Source organism: Python bivittatus, unplaced genomic scaffold, assembly GCF_059951505.1.
Source record: "Python bivittatus isolate LINGU-HERP-01145 unplaced genomic scaffold, Pbiv_v1 ctg000700_np1212, whole genome shotgun sequence".
Lineage (NCBI taxonomy): Eukaryota > Metazoa > Chordata > Lepidosauria > Squamata > Pythonidae > Python > Python bivittatus.
In genome coordinates, this window is record NW_028277098.1 from 26,829,839 (window position 1) to 26,855,196 (window position 25,358).

Consider the following 25,358-nt stretch of genomic DNA (forward strand, 5'->3'; position numbering starts at 1 on the left):
TATATATAAAAAGCTTTCTTTTTCCAATGAAAGTATTGTTGACTCTTTATTTTTCACTAGCATCAGGTGTGCAACTTTTTCTGGACAACCTTGGCTTTGAAGGCCCCACCTGGGACTGAGTTCCAAAAAGTAATGGTGGGAAGTAGGGTGGGAAGCCAAAACCCAGAATTGATTTCATTCCATTTTCCTAATATTTGTCTAGTCATGTGCCTAATCCTTTTCCTCTTCTATCACATTAAAAATTACAATTTGATCACAAACTCTGGAAGACTGCAGCTGGCTCTGAGGCCTCAATTTTGGGCAACTCAGCTTTATCTCAGGGTTAGGATATCAACCCTGTCAGATGGTCCCCATTTATATGCTTATATAACATTAGAACAGAACTCGGCACTTGATTTTTCTGCTGACATCCTCAGGAATAATCTGCTCAGTGTGGGCGGGGCCAGACAACCAAGTAGGATGGGTCACCCCTTCTCCCTCCTTTTTTCCTTCCTCCTCAGCGGGCTGCTAGCTAAGGAGTAAATTGCTTACAATTTTGCAAATGGTTTTTGAAATTAAATCCAGGGCTGTTTGTCACGCTTAGGCTTCTAAGTCTGCATTAGAAGCAAAAAAACAAGAAGATTAATTCTTTCCTGTTTGGAGAAAAAAAGCATTAAGGCCAGTTGACTATGCATTTAATAATTGGTTTAATTAAATGATAACTGGATTAGAACCAGACAATAGTTGCAGATAGGCTTAAGAGGAGGGGCTGTAGCTCAGCATTAGAGCATATGGTTTGCAAAATGGAAATGCTGAAGATCCCAGGTCAATCCTTGGCATCAATTCAGTTAAAAGGATTAGGTTGCAAGTGATTGCAAACCCATTCTTTGTCTGAAGCTCTAGAGAATTGCAGCTAGTCAGAATAGACAATATTGTAATACATGGACAAACAGTGAGACTTGTTCTCTGTTTAGATATGCGCAAAACGTTTTGAATCAAACCATATCAAATTTGTACCTGCGTCCACAGTAATAGTGTGGCAGTTCTACTGCCTGCAACTCATTTATTAAACGGGAGGCAGAACCGTCCAAACAGAAGGCTTATTATGTTATCTTACCCTTTTGTTTGACATTAAGAAAGCCAGCATGGTATGGAGGTTAGAATTCTGGCCTTGATTTGCTGCGTCAACCACAAAACTAATTAGGTGTCCTCAGAAAACTGAGGCAGAGAAAGCTTTGACCTCCTTGACAAAAGGCAGAACTCAAATGTAATGTTATTGTGAATCACGTAACTGTCTCTCACATTTCAACTGTAAATTGTGGCCACGTTGGCCCAAAAGATTGGTTACCATTAGACTAAACCATTTTGTAAGCAACTTTTCCAGGGTGGTTCCAAGAAGATGTCTAGGACTAAAAGCACTATGCTTTTTTAATTATTACTATTATTACTATTATTATATACACAACAAATGTGAAATGACAGCTGCCAGTTCTTTAGCTGGTATTGGCCTGCATTCACATCAAGTTCTTCCCAAGAACCTAGGATGTCATAATGTATCAGTATAATATATGTGTGGATCCAAACAGTGTGGTCTTTTGTAATTGACAGATGGCAATTGTCAATGCACGGATTTTCTAAGTCCAAGGTGTTTTTTTTGGTATGGCACCCAGTATGCTGATAACCACTGGGACCACCACAGCTGGTTTCTGCCATAATCTTTCAACTTCGATTTCCAGATCTTGATATTTATGATATTTTCCAATTCTTTGTCTTCTATTCTACTATCCACCAGCATTGCCACATCAATTATCCACACTTTCTTCTTTTCAACCACAGTTAAATCTGGTGTGTTATGAGCCAAGACTTTATCTGTTTGTATTCTGAAATCCCACAATATTTTAACCTCCTCATTTTCAACTACTTTTTCAACTATATGTTTCCACTAGTTTTTCGTTACTGGAACAAGATAATTTTTACAGATTTCCAGTGAATCATTATTGTTATTACTGAATCATTTATGTCGTTGTTTATAATCAATTTGTGCAATTTTCTTGCATGAGCTGAGTGTATAATCTACTGCTTCTTCTTTTTTGCACAATCTGCACTTTGAATTATGTGATGATTTTTCCATTCTGGCCTTGATTGCATTAGTTCGAATAGCTTGCTCTTGAGCAGTCAAAATCAAGCCTTCAGTTTCTTTTTTAATGCTCCAGTTGTAAGACATTGCCATTATCTTTATCCACTTTCCCCTCAACCTTTTGTAGAAATTGATCATGGAATGCATTTCCTTGCCAGCATCTGTTTGTGTTATTACATTATTTTGGTATTCATGTTTTGTTTCCCGTACATTCAGTAAGTTCCAATTTCTAACTTGCATCAATGCTTGTTCTTGACTGTCTTTTACATAATCAGCCAATGTAAGCTTTCCTTCTTCAACAGTTTGTCTGACTTGAAGTAAACCTCTGCCTCCATTTCTGCAGGGCAGGTATAATCTATCAATATCACTACGGGGATGTAATGCAGAGTGAATAGTCATCAGTTTTCTTGTTTTTCGATCCAAACTGTCCAGTTCAGCTTGTGTCCAGTTAATAATTCCAGTATATCGTATCACAGGTATGGCCTAGGTATTGATGGCTTTGATGGTGTTTCCACAATTCAATTTTGTCTTTAACAATTTTCTCACTCTTTGGATGTATTCTTTACTAATCACATTTTTAACTTGTCCATGCTTGATGTTATCCAACTTTAAAATGCCCAGATACTTGTAGGCTTCATCCTAATAGTTTCTGTATTATTATTGTTGTTGTTATTGTTGTTGTTTGCATGGTCAGCCAGATGTTTAGACTCGATTTGGCATTTTTATCCACCTATCAAGTCCTTCCCAAGGACCTAGTATAGGCAGATGTTGTCTGCTGGTGTTAAAGATATCATCTCAGGATGTAAGCTGTTCCAAGCTACCTTTTGCAATTGACTGATGGTGATTTTGTCAATGCCGATGGTCTTCAAGTGGTGTTTCAGATGTTTTGGGATTGTACCCAAGGCACCTATTACTATTGGTACTAACTTTGCTTTCTTTTGCCACACTCATTCTACTTCTATTTGCAGATCTTTGTATTTTGTAATTTTCTCTAGTTCTTTCTCTTCTTTTGTCTCCAGGTATTGCAATGTCCACTGTTCAGAATTTTTTGTCTTTCTTATCAACAATTGTTGTTGTTCTTGTGCTGTTATTATTTTGGATTTATTACCTGCCCAATTCCAATGGACACTTCCTGTCCTTGGTGATTTTTCTCCTATAATATCTGCCCAGCCACTTTGATCTTATAGGGGTGGCGTGCTCTGGATTCCTTTGATTAAACAATGTTATCTATCAGGAACCTGGAAGTGCACCTTTCCTGTAGTAGCAACAGCAGCATCTGAAATGAGGTTCCCCCTGAGATCTGGATGGCCCCTACTCTGCTATTGTTCAGAAGAGTGGTGAAGACCTGCCTCTTCACCCAGGCCTTTGGTGAGAAAGTGAGAGCCCTCATTTCATTCTATCTGGTCTGTCATGCTTGTCTTATCTTTTATTGATTTTATTGTAATGTCTTTAATTGTTGTAAGCCACCCAGAGTCATTGGGAGTCAGGCACAATATACGTTAAATAAATAAATAATTTGATAAGAAAATGGACAGTACAATTGGTGGGAAAACACAAGAGGTTTCCAAGTGGAAAACAATAACTGGACTCTGCAGATTCCATGAATGAAGCATGTTGATTGCACAATTAAAATCTCCTCTGGAACCACATCAAGAGAAACAGCTTGGAATATGATGAATAGTGAAGACTTTCTGGCCATGACAATTTGTCACCCCACTGATAATCAGAATTGATTTGACTGATCTGGCTTCTTTTCTCACTGTTCCATGCATGTCCCTCCCAAAGCTACACATTCGGTGGAAGAAGACAATGATCTCAGACAGGAATGTGCCATTCTTTGGTCGAGAGTATATTGTAAGGATTCTTTGATTTCCAAGAACTAGACATAGCAGTGTAGCAAATCTGTACAAAATGCTTTATTCCAACACGCACCTTTCCCAACAACAGACTATTGCTCTCCTCCCATCTAGGACTCGCAAAGTGATGTTGCCATGTAAATATGTCTTTAATATTCAGTCCTTTAATATTTAGTTCAAGCAAAACTCCCAAAGTCTGTAAAGTGGTAAACAACATTCGCCTCCGTCCAAATGTTTTTACTATAGTTGGAATGAGCTGGCTTGGATGCTTGTGAGTAAAGGCTGAGTTAATGAATGAGGAAAATGGGGTGAGAAGCATTTCTGCCTGGCTGCAGCTACTTTTCCCAAGCACAGACAGCAACCCCAACTTCACTCCCTCACATATATGATAAAGGTACCAATGGAAACACAGCTTGGAAAATGATAAAAGAGTGCAATTGATTGAAATAGGTAGTTCTAATGATATGCAGGCTTCAAGCTTCAGGAGGGTCTTTTAAAATGTGCCTATACTCATGACAGGCAGCTGTTTTTTGCTTTTTAGGTCTATTTTTCAGGTCTAGACAATTGTATGACTTGGGGATTTTGCAATATTTTATGACCCTTTCAAAAGTTTTCTATTAGCAACCACAATGGAATCTGGAAGGAAATTAACCTAGTGACTCTAACACTAACAGGATAAAAACTTTCTTCCTTCCCCCCTTCCCCCATTGCTAGGATTGCCATTCCCCAAATGTCAGACTTCATCCAATATAAGTACTGACCCCAAGCATCAGAAGTAGAGAATGTGTGATCCTCCATATGATACTAACCTACCAACATCCCAGCTACAACTGGCTAGGGCTACTGAAATTGAAATTAGGCAGTTTTCTCACCTCTCACATAGAAGCAGTGAACTACTCTGATCAAAGAAAGAGCCACGCTGCCAAGTGTTTTAGCAACAGAGTACAGTACAGTGTTGACAGAGGCTTGAACTCAAGTCCTCGCTGGCTGACTTTGACATCAAGACTCTCTTGGTTTAGCCTATGCCGCAGGTGGTGTTTTGTTTTGCTCGGTGCCTTTGAGTCAGCATTGACCCCTGGCAAACATGGAGCAGTTCATGCATTTTCCTTGGCAACGTTTTTGGAAGCGGTTTGCCCTGGCCTTCTGCCTTGGGCTGAGAGGGAAGGACTGGCCCAAGGTCACCCAGCTGCCTTTGTGCCTAAGGCGGGACTTGAACTTACAGTCTCCCGGTTTCTAGCCCAGTGCCTTAATCACTGCACCAAACTGGCTCTCTGTGCCACAGTAGCTTGTGAAAATCAAATTGAACAGTGGGAGAATTATACATATTCCCCCTTATTCTTTGGAGGAACAGATACATTAATCATAAAAAAAAGGGGATGAATGGGAATTCTGTTTTAAATGTAACAGGCATGAGAGATTTTGGACTGTAAAAAGGATTCTTTTTACTACATGGTAGGTTTCCTTTCATTTACTATATACGTTGTTTCACCTGATGTAAGATAGCAGAGGTCAAATTCCAAATAACAATTTCAAATCATAAATTTGTCATTTTGCAATGAGAGTTGTTTCTTTCTGGAACAAGCAGCAATAAGACAGCACAGGCAAGGGAAGCAAAGTAACCCAAAAGCACTGCGTGTTCATTGTAAACCTGCTTCTCAAAAATAGGCCACCGGTGTAGCTCAAGATATTGGACTTGGGGGAAAAAAAAAAAAAGCTCTGCTACAGGTTACATTAAGCCTGTAGCCTGTTTTTTCAGGCAAGCATTTTGAGACCTCAACATGGGCCAATCAGTGTTTAACTGGCAGGTACAGCAAACTGGCGAATTGGCCTGCTTGTAGATTAGATTCTGCTCAAATGACCACCTCTCTAATGAGAGAAAACAATCTTTAATAGTTGCTCTGTGGAATTAGGTGGTACTTCTAGCTTCATTTGTCTTAAAGGAATGCTGTTCAGTTTTACAAGTACTTCTTAGAAATCCTAAGGTCATGGAAAAGTACTGATGAGCTGCCAGCTATCATGTGCAAGAAATCATTGTGGATTACGCAAAGAACTTGTCAAATGTCTTCCATCGCTGTCATTTCTTCATGTATTTTCAGTGTGCACAATATGAGGCCAGATGAACAGAGCAAGAGACTCAGAAGCAGCCCTGCCCTAGCTTGCTCCCCCAGTGCACTTTCACAGGTGCCATCTCTTTTCTGGAGGCGATTCACATCCAGGGTGTGAATCTGGGGTCCATTTATGCAAAATCTGTGGTGTTCTATGGCAAAGACTGCCTTGGTCACGGCTCCGGCATTTCGATCTGTGGAATGGGGATGGATTTTAATTGTTCAATACTGTACATTCCTTCCTCTGGTCCTCTGAGTGAAGCATTCCCCCCACCCCGTCCCCCAGGAATGACTTGCTGGGTCTTTGATTTTAAATAGCAACATAGCAGCACAGAGCAAAAGAAACTGGCAGCTGCAAATAATAATTAAATGGCCACGTGATAGACTTTTATTTATTTATTTATGGTAAATGATGAGCTTACATAAGATAACAGCTAAAGTAGTAAACAAGCCAAGCATGGAAGCACCAGTTGGAGCTCGAATGCCACATCTGATTGGGCCTTTGTTTATCAGAGAGCTGCTTGGTGGCTGATGTGGCTTCCCCTCTTCTGTGATGGTCACTGCTGTCCAAAGGTGCAAAGGTGGTTCTGGTAGCCACTGAAAATGCAGCGCCTGCTTTCTGTTCCACAACTCTGTGCAGTGAAATGCCAGCCCTTGGCCATCAGACATACACTGTGGCATCCATTATTTTTATAGTACCTTCTCTTATTCTGATAAAGGGTTTGCTCCCTCAACTAGACTTGAATTCTCACTTCAGGAATGTCAGTGTGTTTTATTTGCTTTCTCCCAAGCATGCTCTCTTCTACAGGTCCAGCTGTCCTTCTTACCATGTGCTAATTGGACAAATAAGCAGTATTTATACTGTATATATATTTCTTTTCGGGAGTATACTGGAAGATGAACTCATTTGAGCAAGGACCTCTGTAGCATCTCAGCTTCTTTGTCCTTCTTGTCTTTGCCTATGCCAAAGAGGCTTTTATATCTAAAGTGCTGTGGCAACTCTACTATGCTGGCTGAAAATGCTTTCTCCATGTGGTTGGACAAAACGATGTGTTCATTCATACTGACTTCTACCTGACTGAGTTAAAGAGGGAGAAAGCAAGGATGCTAACACACAACTACCTGCCTTGGAGGAAATCCGTGTTGTTGGTAAAGATACCAGAAGTGTGCTTGTTGACGATGTACATTCTGTGTCATTTGATGAAGTGAAAATTCTCCCTCAACCTGCTAGTACTCCAGAGAATAAATATTATGTGCCACTGACATAGTCAGGCCTTATTGGTTTACCTTAACCATTATGGGAAGTAACATTTTATACAGTAATAATTTTATCACTGCTTTTTTTTAATGATTTCTAGATTTTAATTTTTTTTTACAAGTTATTTCTATTTTCTGATTTAGAACAAAAACTAAGTGGAAGTTTTAAAAAACATTTCACGGTGTATGGTGATATCCTAATACAGCAGTTCTCTATTTTAAATAGTCTAAGAAGCAGTTAGCATGGAAAGATTAAGACATTTTAGTATTATTTCAAAGTGAAGGATGGTAAATAAAAATAATTCCTTTAGTATTCAGTAAGTAAAACTTCAATCTGAAACACAACTAGCAAACAAAACTTTTGCTCCAAATCCAGCTAAAAATTGCAGTCCACTGCTATCTATTTCTATTCAGAAGCCTGCCTAAATTATATGGGTATTGCCCCAGAGCAAATATGTAAAGAATTTTAACATCTGAATAGCAGCTGATGATGAGCTGATGATGTCAGCTATATTGCAATTAAATTTTTAAAAACCACACTTCCATTTACATATTGCAGGGCAGATGAAAACTGTATTGGATTGCTTACTATTGGGTGTATCTATAGATTTTTCTTGCTGATCAATAGCAATAGTACTTGCTTTAATCTTTATGAAGAAAACTATGGCCTCTAAAACAATCCTAAAATGAACAGAGCCATTTAAAATTATTTATAGTAAGAAAAAGTCACAAATTTAATCATGTACATTAAGCAGGCAAGCAATTTGTAAACATTCAAAAGCGGCAGCATCCATGTTACAAACATCTTAAAAGGAAAAAAAAAAAATCAAGATTGCTTAAGGATTCCCCACCCCATCTTCTTTGCCCTTCAAAAATTTTGGAAATGATGTTTAAAAATACTACAAACACCAAACGAGCTTCTACCGACCTTAACAGTCCTTTCTCACAAAAAGAAAGAGTTCCAAATTCTCAACACAGCATTTTATTACAATGTGTTCTTTAATATGATCTATATTGGTCACCAAGTTCAAGCTCTGTTTAAATCCCATTAGCAAAGGGAATGCTTGTATCTTGATTCAATGCTTCTTTAACTTCTGAGGGCAATGTATCAAAAAGATGATCTTCTACAATGAGTCCACTTTTCCTGAGAAGCCGACACTGCCCCAATGTAGCTGGTAGACGGTCTAAACAGTTCCCCTTCAGCTCTAGGTTAGTTAGTTGCAACAGCTGACCAATTTTTTCTGGAATTGAGGTGATACAATTTTGTCCCAAACTCAAAGTTCTCAACTTGGAGCACTTAAACAGCTGTTTTGGCAAAATATCCACTTTATTTCCTGTGATATGCAAATGCTGGAGATTTTGAAGCAACCCTATTTCCACAGGAATCACTGCAATGGAGTTGTAGCTTACATCTAAGCATCTGAGTTTCTGTAAACTGAATACTGCAACGGGTAAGGATTCGAGTTTATTATTGGAGAGGTAAAGTGACTCCAAGTTTTTAACATGGGTAATGGAAGGAGGAATGTTAACTATCTTATTGTGCCACAATTTCAGACAAGTCAATCTTTTTAAATGTTGGAAGCTGATGACTTCTTCAATTGTGCGTATGCTATTTGACTTTAAATCTAGTTCCTGCAAGTTAGTGAGACTGAAAATGGCATGGGGAATACGTTCCAATTCACAGTTCTGCAGCTCTAATTCTGCTACATTCATCATTTTCTTAAGGCTATTCAGTACAAAAAGCTTGGTACCATCATTATGAATTACCAACTTGGTTAAATGTGGTGCTACATCTGTGATGTTAGATGGAATTTTGGTCAAATTGCTTTTCACATAGAGAATCTTAAGGTGCCTTAATTCTCTAAGTGATTCAAGTCCTATCATTTTATTATTTTCAGAATTCAAGTTGCCTACCAAGTACAACTCTCGAAGATTTTTAAGTAAGTACACCCAAGCTGGTATCTCTGCAACATCAGTAAATTTCACATGCAGGCATCTCAGGTGGTCACGAAGAAAACTGAAGGCTGTCTGCTCCACCTTTGCAGGGCAGTGATACAGATGTAGCTCTTGAAGGTTAGTCATCTGGGATATTTTAGCTGGGATTTTTGCTTCAGGAATCAGCTCAAGTTTCAACACATCCAAATCTGTCAGATCAAAAACTGCATCTGGGACTCCGGATAGCATGAAAAGATGCAACTCTTGCTTATCCTGAGCATTACGAGAAACATGTTGCCTCAACTTTTCAAAAGTCCATTCATGGTTCAAACTTATTTCCCTCAGTTTATTTTCACTGACCTCTGACAAAAATACACCAAACCTCTTGGAGTACAGCTGATCGTACTGGTCAACCATGTGCAACAGAAAAGCAAAATCATTTTTAACATCTGGAATATCGCTGAAACTGCTCTCTTCTCTAACTTTTTCAAAGGAGTACTCCTTCAGGGGTAACCGAAACAACCAGAAGAGGGTATACAGACAGACAAAACCATAGACACAAATGAGAGAAATATAACTAATAAGCAACTTTTTTAACATATAAGCCATATTGTGTGTGCATTCAAATTCCTGGTAGCCAGTCAGATGTTCCACTTTGGGCATGCAAATATGCTCAAAACTAATTTCATTGACAAAATTTGCTGTGTAGCAGAGAATAAATATGAATTTTACAGTTTTGATGACAGTTTGAACAACATAGAGCTTATAAATCAGATCACTGTCCTCCACGTGGGCCCGGAATTTCCGTACTTTTTCAAAGAGTGCTTTGGCTTGCTCTCCATCTTTTTTGTCCAAAATGGTCATACTTGGGACTTCAATAACTGGCTTTTCTGCTGAAAACTTGAAACCAGTCTTGCTTATCATGGGGGTACTGGCATTTGGACTTCCTTCATCACTACTAGTCGATACATGCTTTGGCAGAGACTGGGCCCCAGTTAGTCTCTGTTTATTCTCCTCAGAGTCCTCACATGCCGTTTCAGACAATGCTTTTGTAGTCCAAGGAGATTCAAAGCATTTTCCTAAAATAGAGACAAAATGCTCAATCTTTGAGCAAGTTTTTGGATATTTAAACCAAAAATTGCTACTGACCATTAAAATAATTGTATGTATAAGAGCTAAGTAGGGAAAGTACTTTGAATACCAAGGAAGAGCCAAGTGATAACACATCTGGTTAATGAAAACATATTGCTGATAATCCAAGTTAGTTTTGCGGCCCAGAAAATCTTTCTGCTCCTTATTTACTTCCTGATTTGCAACAGTTGAGTGTAATGGGGGATAGGAAGTTCTACTCAGAGGTATATCAGGTGTAGTGACAGGTGTCCTGTCAAAAGATACAGTCGTGGCTGCCTGTTTGTCTTTGTCTTGAATAGCTGGTGTTTCGGATTCTGGGATATTTGTAGCTTTGGCACTTCCCAAGGGGCTCGGCTGCATTTTTGCACTTACAGCAGAATGTAACACAGGCAAACAAACCACCTGATCTTTGGTCAACTGCATGGTTCCAGCAAAAATGGCAACCATTAGCATTACAACTGCCAGATAATCCATAAATACATCCCACCATGGTTTCAGAATACGATAAGTTGGCTGAATGTCATTCAGAGATGCAACTTCTGCAAGGGTAAACATTCCTGTAACAAAACAGAAGTTACTGTTATTTGCTACTGACAGGCACAATAATAAATTATGCTTTTCTTTATTTTTTATTTTTATTTTTTCCTACTAGTTTTAATTTCAATTTTATCTCTTATAAATGGTGGACAATAGCCACTGTTATAAGTGCCATTATCCAAATGAAATATATTTTAAGGCATCTCAAGCTGTACTGACAAGAAATTAAGACTGTAACACTAAAACATGCTACTTAAATATATTTTAACATTTCAGTAGATATTTTAGTGTTACTATCTTGATTTAATATTTTGACACAGAAATGAATGAAAATAATACAGAGCAAATAAGCTTCACTGGGGATTGCTCTAATAGTATTAGATGGATTACATTATAATTTCTCTAACTTATCAATTATAGCCATTAATAGTATTAATAGGTCAGAGCAGTAGTCCATATAAAAGGGACAGTAATACAAATACAATACAAATACAAAATACTTTAATGACCAAGTATAACATATATACAAGGAATTTGTCTTCGGTGACAAACAACAAGATCAACAGTGTGTTTGGATAGCAACAGAAAAATAATAAACAATAACACTACACAGTAAAATAACTTTTTCAAAGGGAGAAGCCACTCTCCAGCATATATCGAGTCATATAGTGTTTAACAGAGCAATGGAACAAGGGAAAAAACTATTCCGATATCTAGATGTTTTAACAAATGGAGCTCTGTAGCGCCGTCCTGAAGGAAGAAATTGGAACAGCTTATATCCAGGATGGGAAGAGTCTGCAGATATCCTCTCTGCCCTCCTTTCAGGGTAATTCATATGTGATTTTATTTCTCCAGCTTCACATGTACTTATCCATTCCAATATGGATATACTGCTGTATTCCCCTTCCCAAAACACTGAACATTTAATATGGTAAAGAAAAGTCAGTCTGATGCAATAGACAGGCAATGCATCAATGCAAATAAATAATTAGCAGATATAAATCCTCTCGTTAATCCCTTACCATAAAGTAGGTATTATACTCAAGGTTTTATGGTCTATATCCAATAACCTGCTGCCTGATTTCAGCCTTAAGTGTCTCAAAACCAAAGCAATCCAAGTTTACTTTGAACTGCCAAACAAGTGATGTTTGTCTGGAACACTTGAAGGCCTAAAAGCAGGAAGGAAGAATTAATGTAATTCAACACATTACTCAATGTGAGTTAGGCACAGCTTTAGTCTATTCCACTGAAATAAAAGAATGCATGAAAATGCATTCATGATCGTGAACCTGAATGATGTACTGCCCTGTCCATGTTTAACTAAATCCTAAATTGTTCGCTTAAAGAAACGAATTCCCTAAACTCAGTGTAAGTTTATTCCCAAATAACCAGGATAGAAATGGAGTCTCAATGTTTTCTGAGTTACACATATATGGTATAAATATGAAACACAAGTTCTGATAACACTGATTGTCAGAAATTAGCTACTTGATACAATCAAATCTTGGCAATAATGACCTTATAGGAAGTTCATTAAAAGCAGTTCTGTTAGCCAGCTTAAGAGCTCTAGACAATCCAAAGACGAAGCACTGTGCAATTTAGATGTTCTCTATAAAGCCTTCAAGTAACGATGTTAATAAACAGAATGGAAACTTAATGCTTTTCTTATGGGAAAAAAAAAAGATTCTAAACAGATTTCAGAAGCCAAGATAGTAGCGCTGATGCCACAGAATTACTGACCAGGTGTTCTTCTAACATCTTCTCATGTGAACAAAAAACACATTTTTTACACACACACAGACACAAACAGGGCTTCTTCAGTTGAAAACTTAGTGCCACAGCTAATATATAAGAATCCAGCACTATATGATTTGACTGTCTGGTTTACAATAATGTAAATAAAAAGCCACTCCAAAAACAACATTCTTCTACCACATTTCATACAACAGAACTGACATCTGTTGGGAAGGCCACTAATCATAAGCCAGCATCCTTCAAAGCACATACATGCCATACTTCCATAAGCAATAAACTGCTTGATCCACATTACTGCTGAGACTTGGAAAAACAAAAAGAAAGAAAAGAATACAGTTGGCCTTTCATGTTTTGCTGCCTAAATAACCATCAGTTTGAAATGGGAATGAGTAAATATACTTAATATTTAATTGTTAATACTGTAATAATTCAAAACTTTGAAGCCAAGAGGAAAAACTAAAAATAAATTATTTCATTATTCCAATTATTCCAGAGTTGTTTCAGTGAGATGGGGGGTGACAAATTTGATAAATAAAATAAAGTAAATTAGATACATTTACATATATAGATTTTAAGCACACTGAATTCAATCTACTAGGACCATCATATGGACTGCAAAAATCTGCCTGATCACTAGATGCTAGCAAACAGCCTAAGTTTTCTCTATCTCCTTGTTGCCATCTAGTGGTGGTCCAAAGTTTTGAAGCCCACATTTCATAATAAGTAAAAGAACTTCGATTAGCGGGGTCCAGAAGGCGGGCCTTCTCTGCAGTAGCCCCCGCTCTTTGGAACATTCTGCCCCCGGAGGTGCGATTGGCCCCCTCACTCCTGGCCTTCCGTAGGGCTTTGAAGACCTGGTTCTGCCACTTGGCCTGGGGTGGGGAGGGCATGGGGATGGGCTAGCCCCATAGAAGCCTTCTGTCTTCAGCCTCAGATTTTTCATTTTCTTGGACATTCCTTTCTCTTTTTTAGAAATGTTTTTAAACTGAAGTTTTATGTATTTATTTCTATTTATGTTTTTAATGTTCGGTGTGAGTTGCCCAGAGTTCCCCCATTGGGGGGAGATGGGCAGGTGAGTGAGTGAGTGAGTGAGTGAGTGAGTGAGTGAGTGAGTGAGTAAATAAATAAATAAATAAATAAATAAATAAATGGGTTAGTGCATCCATCCTTGCTCTACTTGACCTCTCAGTGGCCTTCAATACCATCAACCATGGTATCCTTCTAGAGCAGCTTCAGGGCTTGGGAGTTTGGGGCACTGTGTTGTCCTGGTTCACTTCCTTCCTCTGTGGCCGTTCCCAGCTGGTGTTGATAGGGAGCGAGAGGGCCAGCCCTCGATCCCTGCTTTGTGGGGTTCCGTAGAGTTCAGTACTTTCTCCACTTCTGTTTAACATTTACATGAAGCTGCTGGGTGAAATCATATGTTGCCATGGGGTGAGGTATCATCAGTATGCTGATGATACTCAGCTGTATATCTCAGCCCATGGTGAGTTAAGCGATGCCATGACCTCCCTCTTGCAGTGCCTGGAGACTGTTAAGGTTTGGATGGAGAGCAACAGGTTGAAACTGAACACTGGCAAGACAGAATGGCTCTGGGTTTGGGTTCTTTGGTCCATGGAGAATTGCCATCTTTGGTCTTAGATGGGGTTGCACTGCCCCAGATGGACCCAGTGCATAATCTGGGGGTTCTCCTGGACTTGCAATTCCTGCTCAAGGAGCAGGTGGCAGTTATGGCCAGGAGGGCCTTTGCGCAACTGTGGGTTGTGTGCCAATTCCTGGACCAACAGGCCCTGCTCAGTCATCCACACCCTAGTCACCTCCCATCTTGACTACTGTAATGCACTCTACATGGGGCTGCCCTTGAAAAGTATCTGGAAGCTTCAGTTGGTTCAGAATATGGCGCCCCACATAGTTTTGTGCAAGCCTAATTTTGCACAAGTGTCACCTCTCTTGCGGGAGCTACATTGGCTGTCAATTTGCTTCCAGGTCCAATTCAAGGTGCTGGTTGTCACCTTTAAAGTCCTATATGGCTTGGGGCCAGGTTATTTGAAGGACCACCTTTTCCCAGTTTCATTTGCCTGACCCACCAGATTGGGGAGGCAGGATATGTTACAGGACCCCCTATTAAAGAAGTCCATTTAGTGGGACTGAGAAAAAGGGCCTTCTCTGTGGTGGCTCCCTCCCTGTGGAACATCATTCCTGCAGAGATAAGACTGGGCCCCACCTTGATGCTCTTCTGCAAGGCCCTGAAGACATTTTTGCCAGTGGGCCTGGGGATCCCAGGTTGACCTGGAGGACATCAAATGGCTAGTGTAAATGTATTGTTGCCGGGGGTGGGGTGGAGTGGGTTTTGAATTTGGGATGTTTATTCCTGTAAGCCGCCCGGAGTCACCATGAGTGTGTTGGGCAGCCGTATACAGTGGTACCTTGGGTTACGAATTTAATCCGTTCCATGACTCTGGTCGCAACCCAATTTGTTCGCAACCCGAAGCAAATTTTCCCATAAGGTTCAATGTAATTACCGTTAATCCGTTCTGGCATCTGCAGACCACGCGTCAAGGGCGGAAAAACGGCCGTGGACCACGCGGCAGGGCAGAAAAACGGCTGCGGACCGCGCGGCAGGGCGGAAAAACGGCCGCGGACTGCGCGGCAGGGCGGAAAAACGGCCGTGGACTGCGCGGCAGGGCGGAAAAACGGCCGCGGACCACGTGTCATGGTGGAAAATGGCCGTGGATGTGGTTCGTACCCCGAGGCGGAGTTCGCAAACTGAGGTAAATTTTTGCGGCCAGAGCTGGTCGTAACCCGAAAAGTTCGTAAGCAGAGGCGTTCGTAACCCGAGGTACCACTGTAAATTGCATGCATGCATAAATAAATAAATGCATTTTGTTTTCCTACTCCCCTCAAATTAGATTAATCTTTCCATCTCCACTATCAATACAGTGAAATAGTCAAGATCAACTAAGGAACAAAACTTTAGATCTTAGGGCCAAAAATAGTTTCCAGAAGTCAAAGAAAGTCAATTTTCTTATGTGCCAAAAAAATTGAGTTCATGAAGAGTAATATTAATTGAATTTATTATAAAAAACTAATTTAGCAATTTAAATGCATTGAACTTATAAGGATTTTATCCTGGGTCTACCCACATCTTTGTCCTGTAACAGTGTATGGGACACCAAGTGTTCTACAATGTTTGAAATGCAGACGTTTGGTGGTATTATATATGTAATTCAATATGCCAGTAGATACTTTCAAGACAGTAAATGTGGAAAATAGGATGAAAAAAAGTGCTTATTCATTTATTCTCAGGAGGTATGAGGAATGTTTCAATTTAAAGGGAACAATAGCCTAGAAGCCACATTTTGACAAACTATAAATCAGTTCTGAGTGGTTCTTTCCTTCACAAGCCTCTCTGTACTCAGTGAACTGATTACCATTGCAACTTACACTGTAGATGTATTAGGTGTTCGTTTAAAGGAGTTACAGGTAGTCCTCCATTAACAAGATGGTAATTGGGATTAGAATTTCTGTTGCTAAGTGATACAGTCGTAAATGACAATCCTGGCACTCCCCACTGCCATCATTAAGCGAGGACTGCGGGTTAAGTGAGTCCCAGATGGCTTGCTAGCAGGCTGACAGGCAGATAAGTGATGGCGGAGCTGGGGGTGGCTGCTGCTGGGCAGGGGAGGATGCGTGAGTGGCCTGCAAGGTGCGGCGTGAGTGGCTGCTGCTGGGTGGAGGAGAGTGTAAGTGACTTATCAGAGCGATTTGCAACTTTCCCTGCTGGCTTCCCTATTGACTTTGATTGTGGGAAGCCAGCAGGGAATGTCACAAATGGCAACCACATGATTGTTGAACACTGCAACCATCATAAGTACGCGCCAGTTGCCAAGCACCCAGATCCCAATCACGTGACTGCGGGGGTGCTATGATGGCTGGAACTTTGATGGCCAGTTGCAAGTTTCCTTTTTCAGTGCTGTCGTAACTTCAAATGGTTGTTGAATGAATGGTCAGTAAGTGAGGACTACCTATATTAGGACATTTTGCAAAACGAAAACACATTGTCTCAAGACTGGCATGTATTTAGCAAGCCAGTTTAGCCTGGTACATTAAATTCTATATATATTTTTAATAACCTGTACAGGCTGGAAAACATTTAATATTTCATAACTCTTTCTATGATTTTTGGCAGGGATTATGCATATCACTGATATGCATAATCGCCTCTTCAATGAAGGAATAATAACATGTATTTTGAGTATAATTAGGTTAAAACCTGGGTTTTTATTATGTTCAGAAAAGTTACACTTTTAAGCAAAACACATCACTTCAAAAAAAAATCCAGCTAAAGAAAACATCCAAGGAACACTATATCCAGTCAGCTGAAGCAGTTATTCCAGTTAAAATATATTTGTTTCACATAAAGAACCTTTTAGCTGTTCTTGTATTTTCTAGGTCACCTTTTCACCTTCACTTATCCATAGTTCACTTTTAAAGTAGGAATAATAATATTCTTCTCCCAGAATTCTAAGAACTGCAGTGCTGCAGGAGAAGAAGATATAACAAAATTCTCAGCATTTCACCAAATTACCATTTCCTAGGATTATACTGTATCCCCAACCTTCCTCCATAAATCTCAGGATAATAATCTTGGTTCTGATTCTTAACCACCCACGCACCTGGCCCCTTGCTGGTAATCCACTGAATTTAATGATGGATTTGAACCCAGGATTTCTTGCTCCTAGGTTAAGACACACCCTGCACTTCTGCTTAAAAACAGCCCAGCTCTCGTTAAAACAGAATGCATTCCCATTTTGTATGAGACTAATCAAATACTTAGCTGGTTACAAGCTTATAAAGCTAAAAAAAAAAACCCAAGACTTTTCTGTGTAGAAACAAAAGTATGTTCAGGTAGTGGAATCATTGTTAATTATTTCTAATGTTTCTAATGTTCGGGGGGAAAAAGAGATTCCCAAGGTCTGTTTTTCTTCTTACATATATAGCTGTTTAACAATAGCAATTAAATCATAGCAATTGAATCATAGCAATTTAAGTATCAACAAATATGTTATAGGACAACTTTTTGTGAATTAGAATCTATTTCTTAAGAAAGTAGTAATAACAACAACAACAACAATTTACCTGCAATGATATCTTTAGCACCATCAAACAACAGCATCTGCCTATCCCAGGTTCTTGGGAGGGACTCAGTAGGTGGATAAAAATGCAAAATCCAGCCTAAACATCTGGCTGACTGTACAACCAACCAAAATTTGATGTTCAATGTTACAGAATCGCACAGAAATACAGAAATTATGAACTATGCTTCCTTGGTTTATTTGGGTTGCAAACTCTAAAAATAATCTTCAAAAAGCTGCCTTCAATCATACTTCACTGATATCTGGAACAAATTCATCAAAGCTGCTCTAAGAATTATTGAAATAAATGTATCTCAAAGCACTTCAGAAAATACTCATTTTATTACTATGTATTTCTTATTTTCCATAAGAAAGGAAACAGCACAGAGATTTGTCCTTGAATGGCTGGCCTCTGTATGAGGCAAAAACATTTTCCCACTAAGGTACCATATTCTTTCATGAGTAATCTGGTGGGGCCATACAGTGGGCAGAGCAGAAGCAAATACTGTTTAAGCTCAGAGTAAAAATGAGTGGGAAACCTTCTTTTCCAACTCTTTTTTTCTTGGACAACAAACAGCCTGCTGTAGAGAAGACACAGATAATGCTTATCAAAGGTCTGAACTTTCCTGCATAGTGTTTTTAAAATTAGGCCAAGGGCTTCATGATAAATTTATCTCCAACCATTACAAAAACAAGAAGGAAGGAAGGCTCACTCTTTCAATCTTTGCTATTTTTGAGAATAAAATAAAATAAACTACCAATTGCTACTGAATACATCTAAGACCTATGCCATTAGTCATGTCTGTTTGCAGTTCTAACAATAAAACCAGCAACACATTACGAGAGATACAGGTAGTCCCCTGGGTTATGAACACCCAGGTTACAGACGACCCATAGCTTAGAGAGGAGCCTATTGTAGCAAAACTCAAGTTAAATACACAATACTACTTAAACAGTATTATACAATAAAACTGTTCCGGCTTATATACAAATTCAACTTGGGAACAGAACTAAGAACTGACCTGTAGTCAATTTACTTTATGTGTTGATAACAAAGCTATGTAAATGTATTAGGAAAAGTTCCAACACAATTCAATTATATCAGAACTTATAATGGGAGCAGGGGCGTGTAAATAGAAAGAAATATATCTTTCTTAATTGAGGTTTTGAAGTTCAAAAGAAATTGTGTGCAGATAAGAGAGTCAGGCCAGAACAAGAAGTGTCACAATTAACACATCTACAGATACTAAGATATAAGAAACTCAGTTGCAGCTCTGAGTTACTCCAGAAAGTGTAAGTATTAATTTATTAGTACTGTTTGCTTAGTTAAATTGCCTCTAACTAGATGCTTGGAAAACTCTTCATAATGTAATCTCCAAGAGACTAAACCATTTTATGACCAAGCCTATGTTCACAGGTTTCAAATGACGAGTTATTGGATTACTTATTGAAATGGAGGAGAGATGACTTTGCATGAAAATAAACCTTGTCCCAGAGCTATATTAGATGGTTAAAAAATGCATAATCTATATTCCACTAATTTGTTATTATTTGGCTGTGGGCAATATTTTCCCAAATAAGTGCATCTTTTGAAGGAAAGTTTCATGTCCCCAGCACTGAATGTACTAATGACAAGTGTTATTTTATCTATGTATGCACATATATACAGAAATCTATGGTCTATGGTTCCACGGACATCTGCATGGAATTACTGTATTACTGCCATTACTGCCTCATGGGAATAATATAATTAGCGAAGTGACAGAATTCTTCTCTTTTGCACTAATGCTATTAGGAGCGATTTATAGTTTATATTTTAAGAAATTGAGGACTGTCTTGACAAACATATGCAAAGTTAATTCTTTCATCCACATCAACAACCCTAACAAGGATATATATCTTTTTTTTATTATTTCAAATTTGTCACCACCCATCTCACTGCAGAGTGACTCTGGGCAGTTTACAGTAAAAGAATAAATAATTAAAATAGAATAAATAATAATTAAAACACATTACAAAAGGTTTCTATATGAATAAAAAATAGCCTCCAAGAAGCTGGTGTTAACTAAGAGTAGACTCAGGGAGTATCTTCAAGGGGAGCGTCTTCAAGGCACCAGCCACCCCTAGGGTTGTTATATCCCCTCTCACCCCACACAAGTTGGCAGAGCCAAGTCTTCACCCCCTTCTGGAGGGCCAGAAGAGTGGGGGATCACCTCACCTCTGGGGGAAGAGTGTTCCACAGGGTGGGGTCAACAGCAGAGTAGGCTCTCCTCCTGGGCTATGCCAGTTGACATTTCTTTGTAGACGGGGTCCGCAACATACCTTCTCTGCCTGACCGGGTGGGATAGGTTTACGTAATAGGGATAAGATGGTCCTCAGGTAGACTGGTCCCATGCCATGTAGGGCTTTAAGGGTAATAACCAACACCTTGAAATGGACCCAGAAGCAAACTGGCACCCAATGCAGCTCCTGCAGCAAAGGTGTTACTTGTGCCATCCTTGGGGCACCCAAAATTGCCTGCACGGCTGCATTTTGCACCAGCTGTAGCTTCTGGATACTCTTCAAAGGTAGCCCCATGTAGACCGCATTGCAATAGTCTACACGGGAGATGACTAGGGCATGAGTGACTGACTGGAGGGCCTCCCGATCCAGGAAAGGGCATAACTGGCGCATAACATGAAGTTGAGCAAAGGCTCTCCTGGCCACGACTGTCACCTGATCCTTGAGCAGGAGTTATGAGTCCAGGAGGACCCCAGATTCCACACTGGGTCTGTCTGGGGTAGTGCCACCCCATCCAAAATCAAAAATGGTAAACTTCCAGATACAGAGGAGCCCCCAACCCATAGCCACTCCATCTTACCAGGGTTCAGTTGATGCCTGTTACACCCCATCCAGATCCCCACAGCCTCCAGGCACCTCAAAAGGATGGTCACAGCATCACTCAAATCACCCAGGATGATGTATATTGATGATACCTCATCCTGTGGTGGCAGATGATCTCACCCAGTGGTTTCATGTAGATGTTAAAAAGGAGGGGAGAGAGTACTGAATCCTGCAGCAGCCCACAAAGGAGGGGCCGCGGGCTGGACCTCTCACTTCCTATCAACATTGATTGGACTGGCCTTGAAGGAAGGAGGTGAATCAGTGCAAAACTGTGTCACCAATCCCCAACTCCCCAAGCCAGTCCAAAAGGATACTATGGTCGATGGTATCAAAAGCCGCTGAGAGGTCAAGGACAGCAAGGATGGATTTTTCTAAAAGTGTAAAAGTCAAGAATTCCAATTCTCATATTTCTATTAAAACAATTATTCAATGTCTGTCTCTACACACAAGCAGAAAAATACAATAGTAACTAATGAAGAATAAATATAGATTAAAACAGTACTCTACAAAGATATTTGGGGGAATACATAGGTTTTATCTATTCTGTATGGCCACAAAAATCAGCTCTCAAGGTTATTGTCCTTCCTTTCATTATGAATAATTCCATATTTCTTGGTCAATGGGTTTTGTACAACATTGTTTGTAGTAAGCCATGCAATCTAAAATTTTATTTCCAATGCAAAATTGATTAGACAGCTGCTATACTGGGCAGAAGAGGATGATAAAGGAAATACAAAATCATCACATATACTATTAAATAGGTGTGATTTGCTCTTTCTACTTCTACCATCCCTCTTCTTTCCTTATGCCCAATGACAGCGTAAAGAATTACAGTTACAAATATTCTTAAATTAATATTTCCCTTTGCACTTTCAAATTTATTCTATTCTGATTAGAGTCATAAATGCATATCCAGAATACTAATCGGTTCATGGTTCAAAGCTGAACATGACTATTATTCCCATCGCAAGCACTGTTGTCTCCAAATTACATGAGACAATTTTCCTGTTATTTTTCATCTTGGATGGATCATTCAGAGAGGCAAGGCATAAAATGATATCAATAGCATCAGACCCCCTCTGTTGGAACAGAGAGTCTTCTCCATGGTAAAAAACCAGCAATAGAGAATCACCCACCCAGCAATCTTGTGTGGGCCATGAGAACAAAATAACTAATTCAAGGTTTCCTTCTCCTTACAGTTCAGATTGATTCTTGAGTCAATCCATCTAAGGAAACCTGCCAAGCCTGGAGCTGTCAATGCAGAGGACTTTTTTTTTTTTTTAACGAAAAAGAGACATCCAAAAAAACAGAATGGGCAAACAGAGCATTTTAGGAGATTAAAGTCTAATCTATCACCCCTCATCAACTTTGTACAGAAAAGTGGTTGCAAAACAGGGCTTATGCTCTACTGAAGCATAAGTAGTATTTAGGAAGAGTGTAGAAGGAAGAAAGTACAGAACTCAAGCAGTTTCTAGTTCTATATCTTATATGTTACAATTTTGCATGTGCTGTCACTCTACCTCACACACACATACATATTCCCAAGACTTGAAAAATGAAAAATTTATACATATCTAAAATGAAATCCTTTGATGACTGTGCCTAATAGTGAATTGCTTGTAATTTCCTTCAGGTGTTATATAATGTCTGAACATTTAAAAAACCTTGTAAGTATCCTGAGCTTACTAAATTCTTTTTCTATGAAAGCCTACCACCTTTTCCCATTCTATACAATTACAAAACAAAGTAAAGACTTTAGTTTTTGTTTGAACAGGTGTTAAAATGCAACCAAGGAATCAAAGAAACCCTTTGGGATTGAATTAATTCTCTGCTAAAAATATTATAAAAGCTCAAGAATTTCAAAGCAACGATTCAAGCTGCTTACAGGAGCTTATCTAAATAAACTCATTATTTATAAATTAATAATTCTGAATTTAAAAAGGAAAGAAACCATTTTTAATTCTTTGTCATCACAAGGATTTAAAAAAACATTTTAAGTAGAGCAGCTATTAATCAACCTATCCCACTATTTGAGGACAACAGAGATGCAGTGCATTTTTTTTTTCAAATGAAACACACCTGGGGAAATTCCCATAGGCACACTTTCCCCTTCCCTCACCCAGAAACTATATAAATTCATGATCAGAAATGGTAGATTTTACTTGCCTTGTACTCACAGGACTTTCCTGAATATCTATATAGCGACTGACCAGTTCAGATAAAATATTTTCATTGCATGTGATTTCAAATGTGTCATTACAAAAGTAATACCTGTTAATCCCTACATTTGTATTAAATAATTTAGGTAACAAAATTAAAAGATATATCGGTTCAGCCAGTATTTTGAATGATGCAAAAATGATGGTAGGGAGGCCCAGAAAGGTTGTGGAAGCTATTTAGTTATGCTCAGACAACTATGAATATTTGCTAGACTTTGGGTTACGGCTGGAGGAGTGAGGACAACAATAGATCAATGACAGATTAAAAAAATACCACCCTCCTTAGCTAATTTGTCACTCATTAATAACAACATGAACTGCACTTTGGACCCTATTAACCACTCTAGAGCACAAAATGGTAATTGGTGAGGCAGCAGCAATCTTATATTGAACATAGAAACTGAGAGGTACACTGTCACCTACAAAAACAGCTACTTTTACTTAAACAGCTGCTGGAAAAAGAGGCTCTTAAAAGAACCTAATTCTATTTGCATTATACCTCTCTTCGAGCATTAAACTAAAGGCATGGAGGGACGCAAATGAGATAAAGAACAGGACCCATTCCTTCCTTTCCCTGACCTTCACGAGTTTAGTTGGACCTCTGAATGGCAGGTGTACTTGAACCAGCTTGAATGCAAATGCTCCATGATGATTAGCCTCCTTCTAGTTCAAGTGGCTTAGCACCAAACTCATAATCAGATAAGGGTTTCTTTGAGTCAAGATCAATTATTGGTGAATCCATGGACAGACCCATACACTTTCCTTGGCAACAGTATGGAAATGGTTTACCATTGCCACCTTCTGCAATGTTTTTCAACTTCCCAGTCTAGCCTATAGCCTTGCTATTTATTCTGTAATAATCTCACATCTAAACCCAGACAAGATCAGACATGTACTACCCACATTCTTCAATTTCAGTTGTAATCCTTTATTTTGGGGTGGACATTCCAAATAAGTTGATCGTATCTTAGTACCAGTAATGCTGACTTAACTGGAATGTCCAGATTAAAACAATATAATGTTCTTGTAATATTTTATTATTTCTGGTCCCACAAAATGTTCACATGACTCAAAGTGGCCACCATTCCTACTTAAGACTAGCCAGTAACTATGAACCAGCAACTAATCAGAAATAACCACTTAAAGATTGCATAACACGTTTAGGCAAAGAAAGCCATCCACTATGGTTAAGGAGCCACATGGAATGGAGATTAAAAAGACAACAATGCAGACTGTTAATTGCCCAGAGCAGCTTAGGCTTTACAGAAATAAAGCTCAGCCAACACACATAAAAGTACAGCATCCCAATTAGCTGCTTTTACAAGACATATTGAACAAGGAGCCACCTACATTTTAAACTAATCCGTTGTGTGAATTCAGCCAATGTACTTAATTCATGGTCAAAAATTGGGTTAGTTGAGTGACTATGAATTAGTTATTTATGGGTAAGCATGCTGTGAATAAGAATTCATTAATTTTATCTTGCTAGACTTATCCAAAAGGAAATCAATTTAAAACAAGAAGTTAAGTACATTCAGAACCAAGAGCTTAGAATTAAGTGTTTTTATAAGGAAACACTGTATTTGGATTCAGATTATGCAAGTTGAGCCTTATGAAAGTTATAAATGTTTCAGAGAATAAAAGGAGTCTGTCAATCTTTTCTTGCCCATATAGATTTCTATGTTCCAATCTATATATCTAAAATACCACTTCTCCCATAATAGATTCTGCTGATCTAATACAGTCAGCCTGAAACCACTTACTAAAGCTCCCCACCTACTAGGTAGTGTGGAAAGAGGCAGCCTTCTCTGTGGCAGCTCCTCTTCTATGGAATATCCACTCCCCTGAGGGAAGGAGGGCTCCCACTCTCACTTTAAAATTTAAATAAATAAATATACAAACAACAAATAAACAATGGCTTTCCAGAAACTGGTAAAAACCTGCCTTTTTCAGATGTCCTTTGAAGATTAATTGTGGAGCCACAGATACCTATATATTTCTTAGGATAGTTTTAATGAATCACAGTAATGTGCTATTTACTATCTGTAAACTACCTGGATTCCACTGGGAATAAGGCAGTAGAGAAATTGCATACATACATACATACATACATCTGTCTACAAGGATATATATTGCCTCAAATATATACATACACACACACACACAGAGTACCCCAAATCAGACTCCATATACAAGTTATTATATAAATTACATTAAATGTTCTAATTGATTGCTATTTTCTTCTAAACACTTATTCGCTTGACACATAACCTTTGAACATTCCTAAGTACAGGAATATTTTCTCTGAAAAAATATTGTTTAATAAAATTAATAAAGCATATTATAATTGGCCTATGGAGCCTGGCTTTTGGTACACCCTTTATATAAAACCACAAACCTCTCTAAGAAGTGAATTTTATTTTTCATTAAAA

At 38.8% G+C, this 25,358-nt stretch overlaps 1 protein-coding gene across 10 annotated transcripts in view; it reads right to left on the reverse strand.

Moving 5' to 3' along the window:
- Window positions 1-8,148: 8,148 nt before the first annotated feature.
- The window catches only part of LRRC8D (leucine rich repeat containing 8 VRAC subunit D), a 74,002-nt gene continuing 56,792 nt past the window's right edge, over window positions 8,149-25,358 (reverse strand). For all 10 annotated transcript variants that reach the window (XM_088153841.1, XM_088153837.1, XM_088153840.1 and 7 more), the window contains one exon: window positions 8,149-10,957. In XM_088153841.1, coding sequence (XP_088009967.1) covers window positions 8,373-10,955 — 2,583 coding nt within the window. In that variant the 5' untranslated portion in view covers window positions 10,956-10,957 and the 3' untranslated portion in view covers window positions 8,149-8,372. The remainder of the gene's footprint in view (window positions 10,958-25,358) is intronic.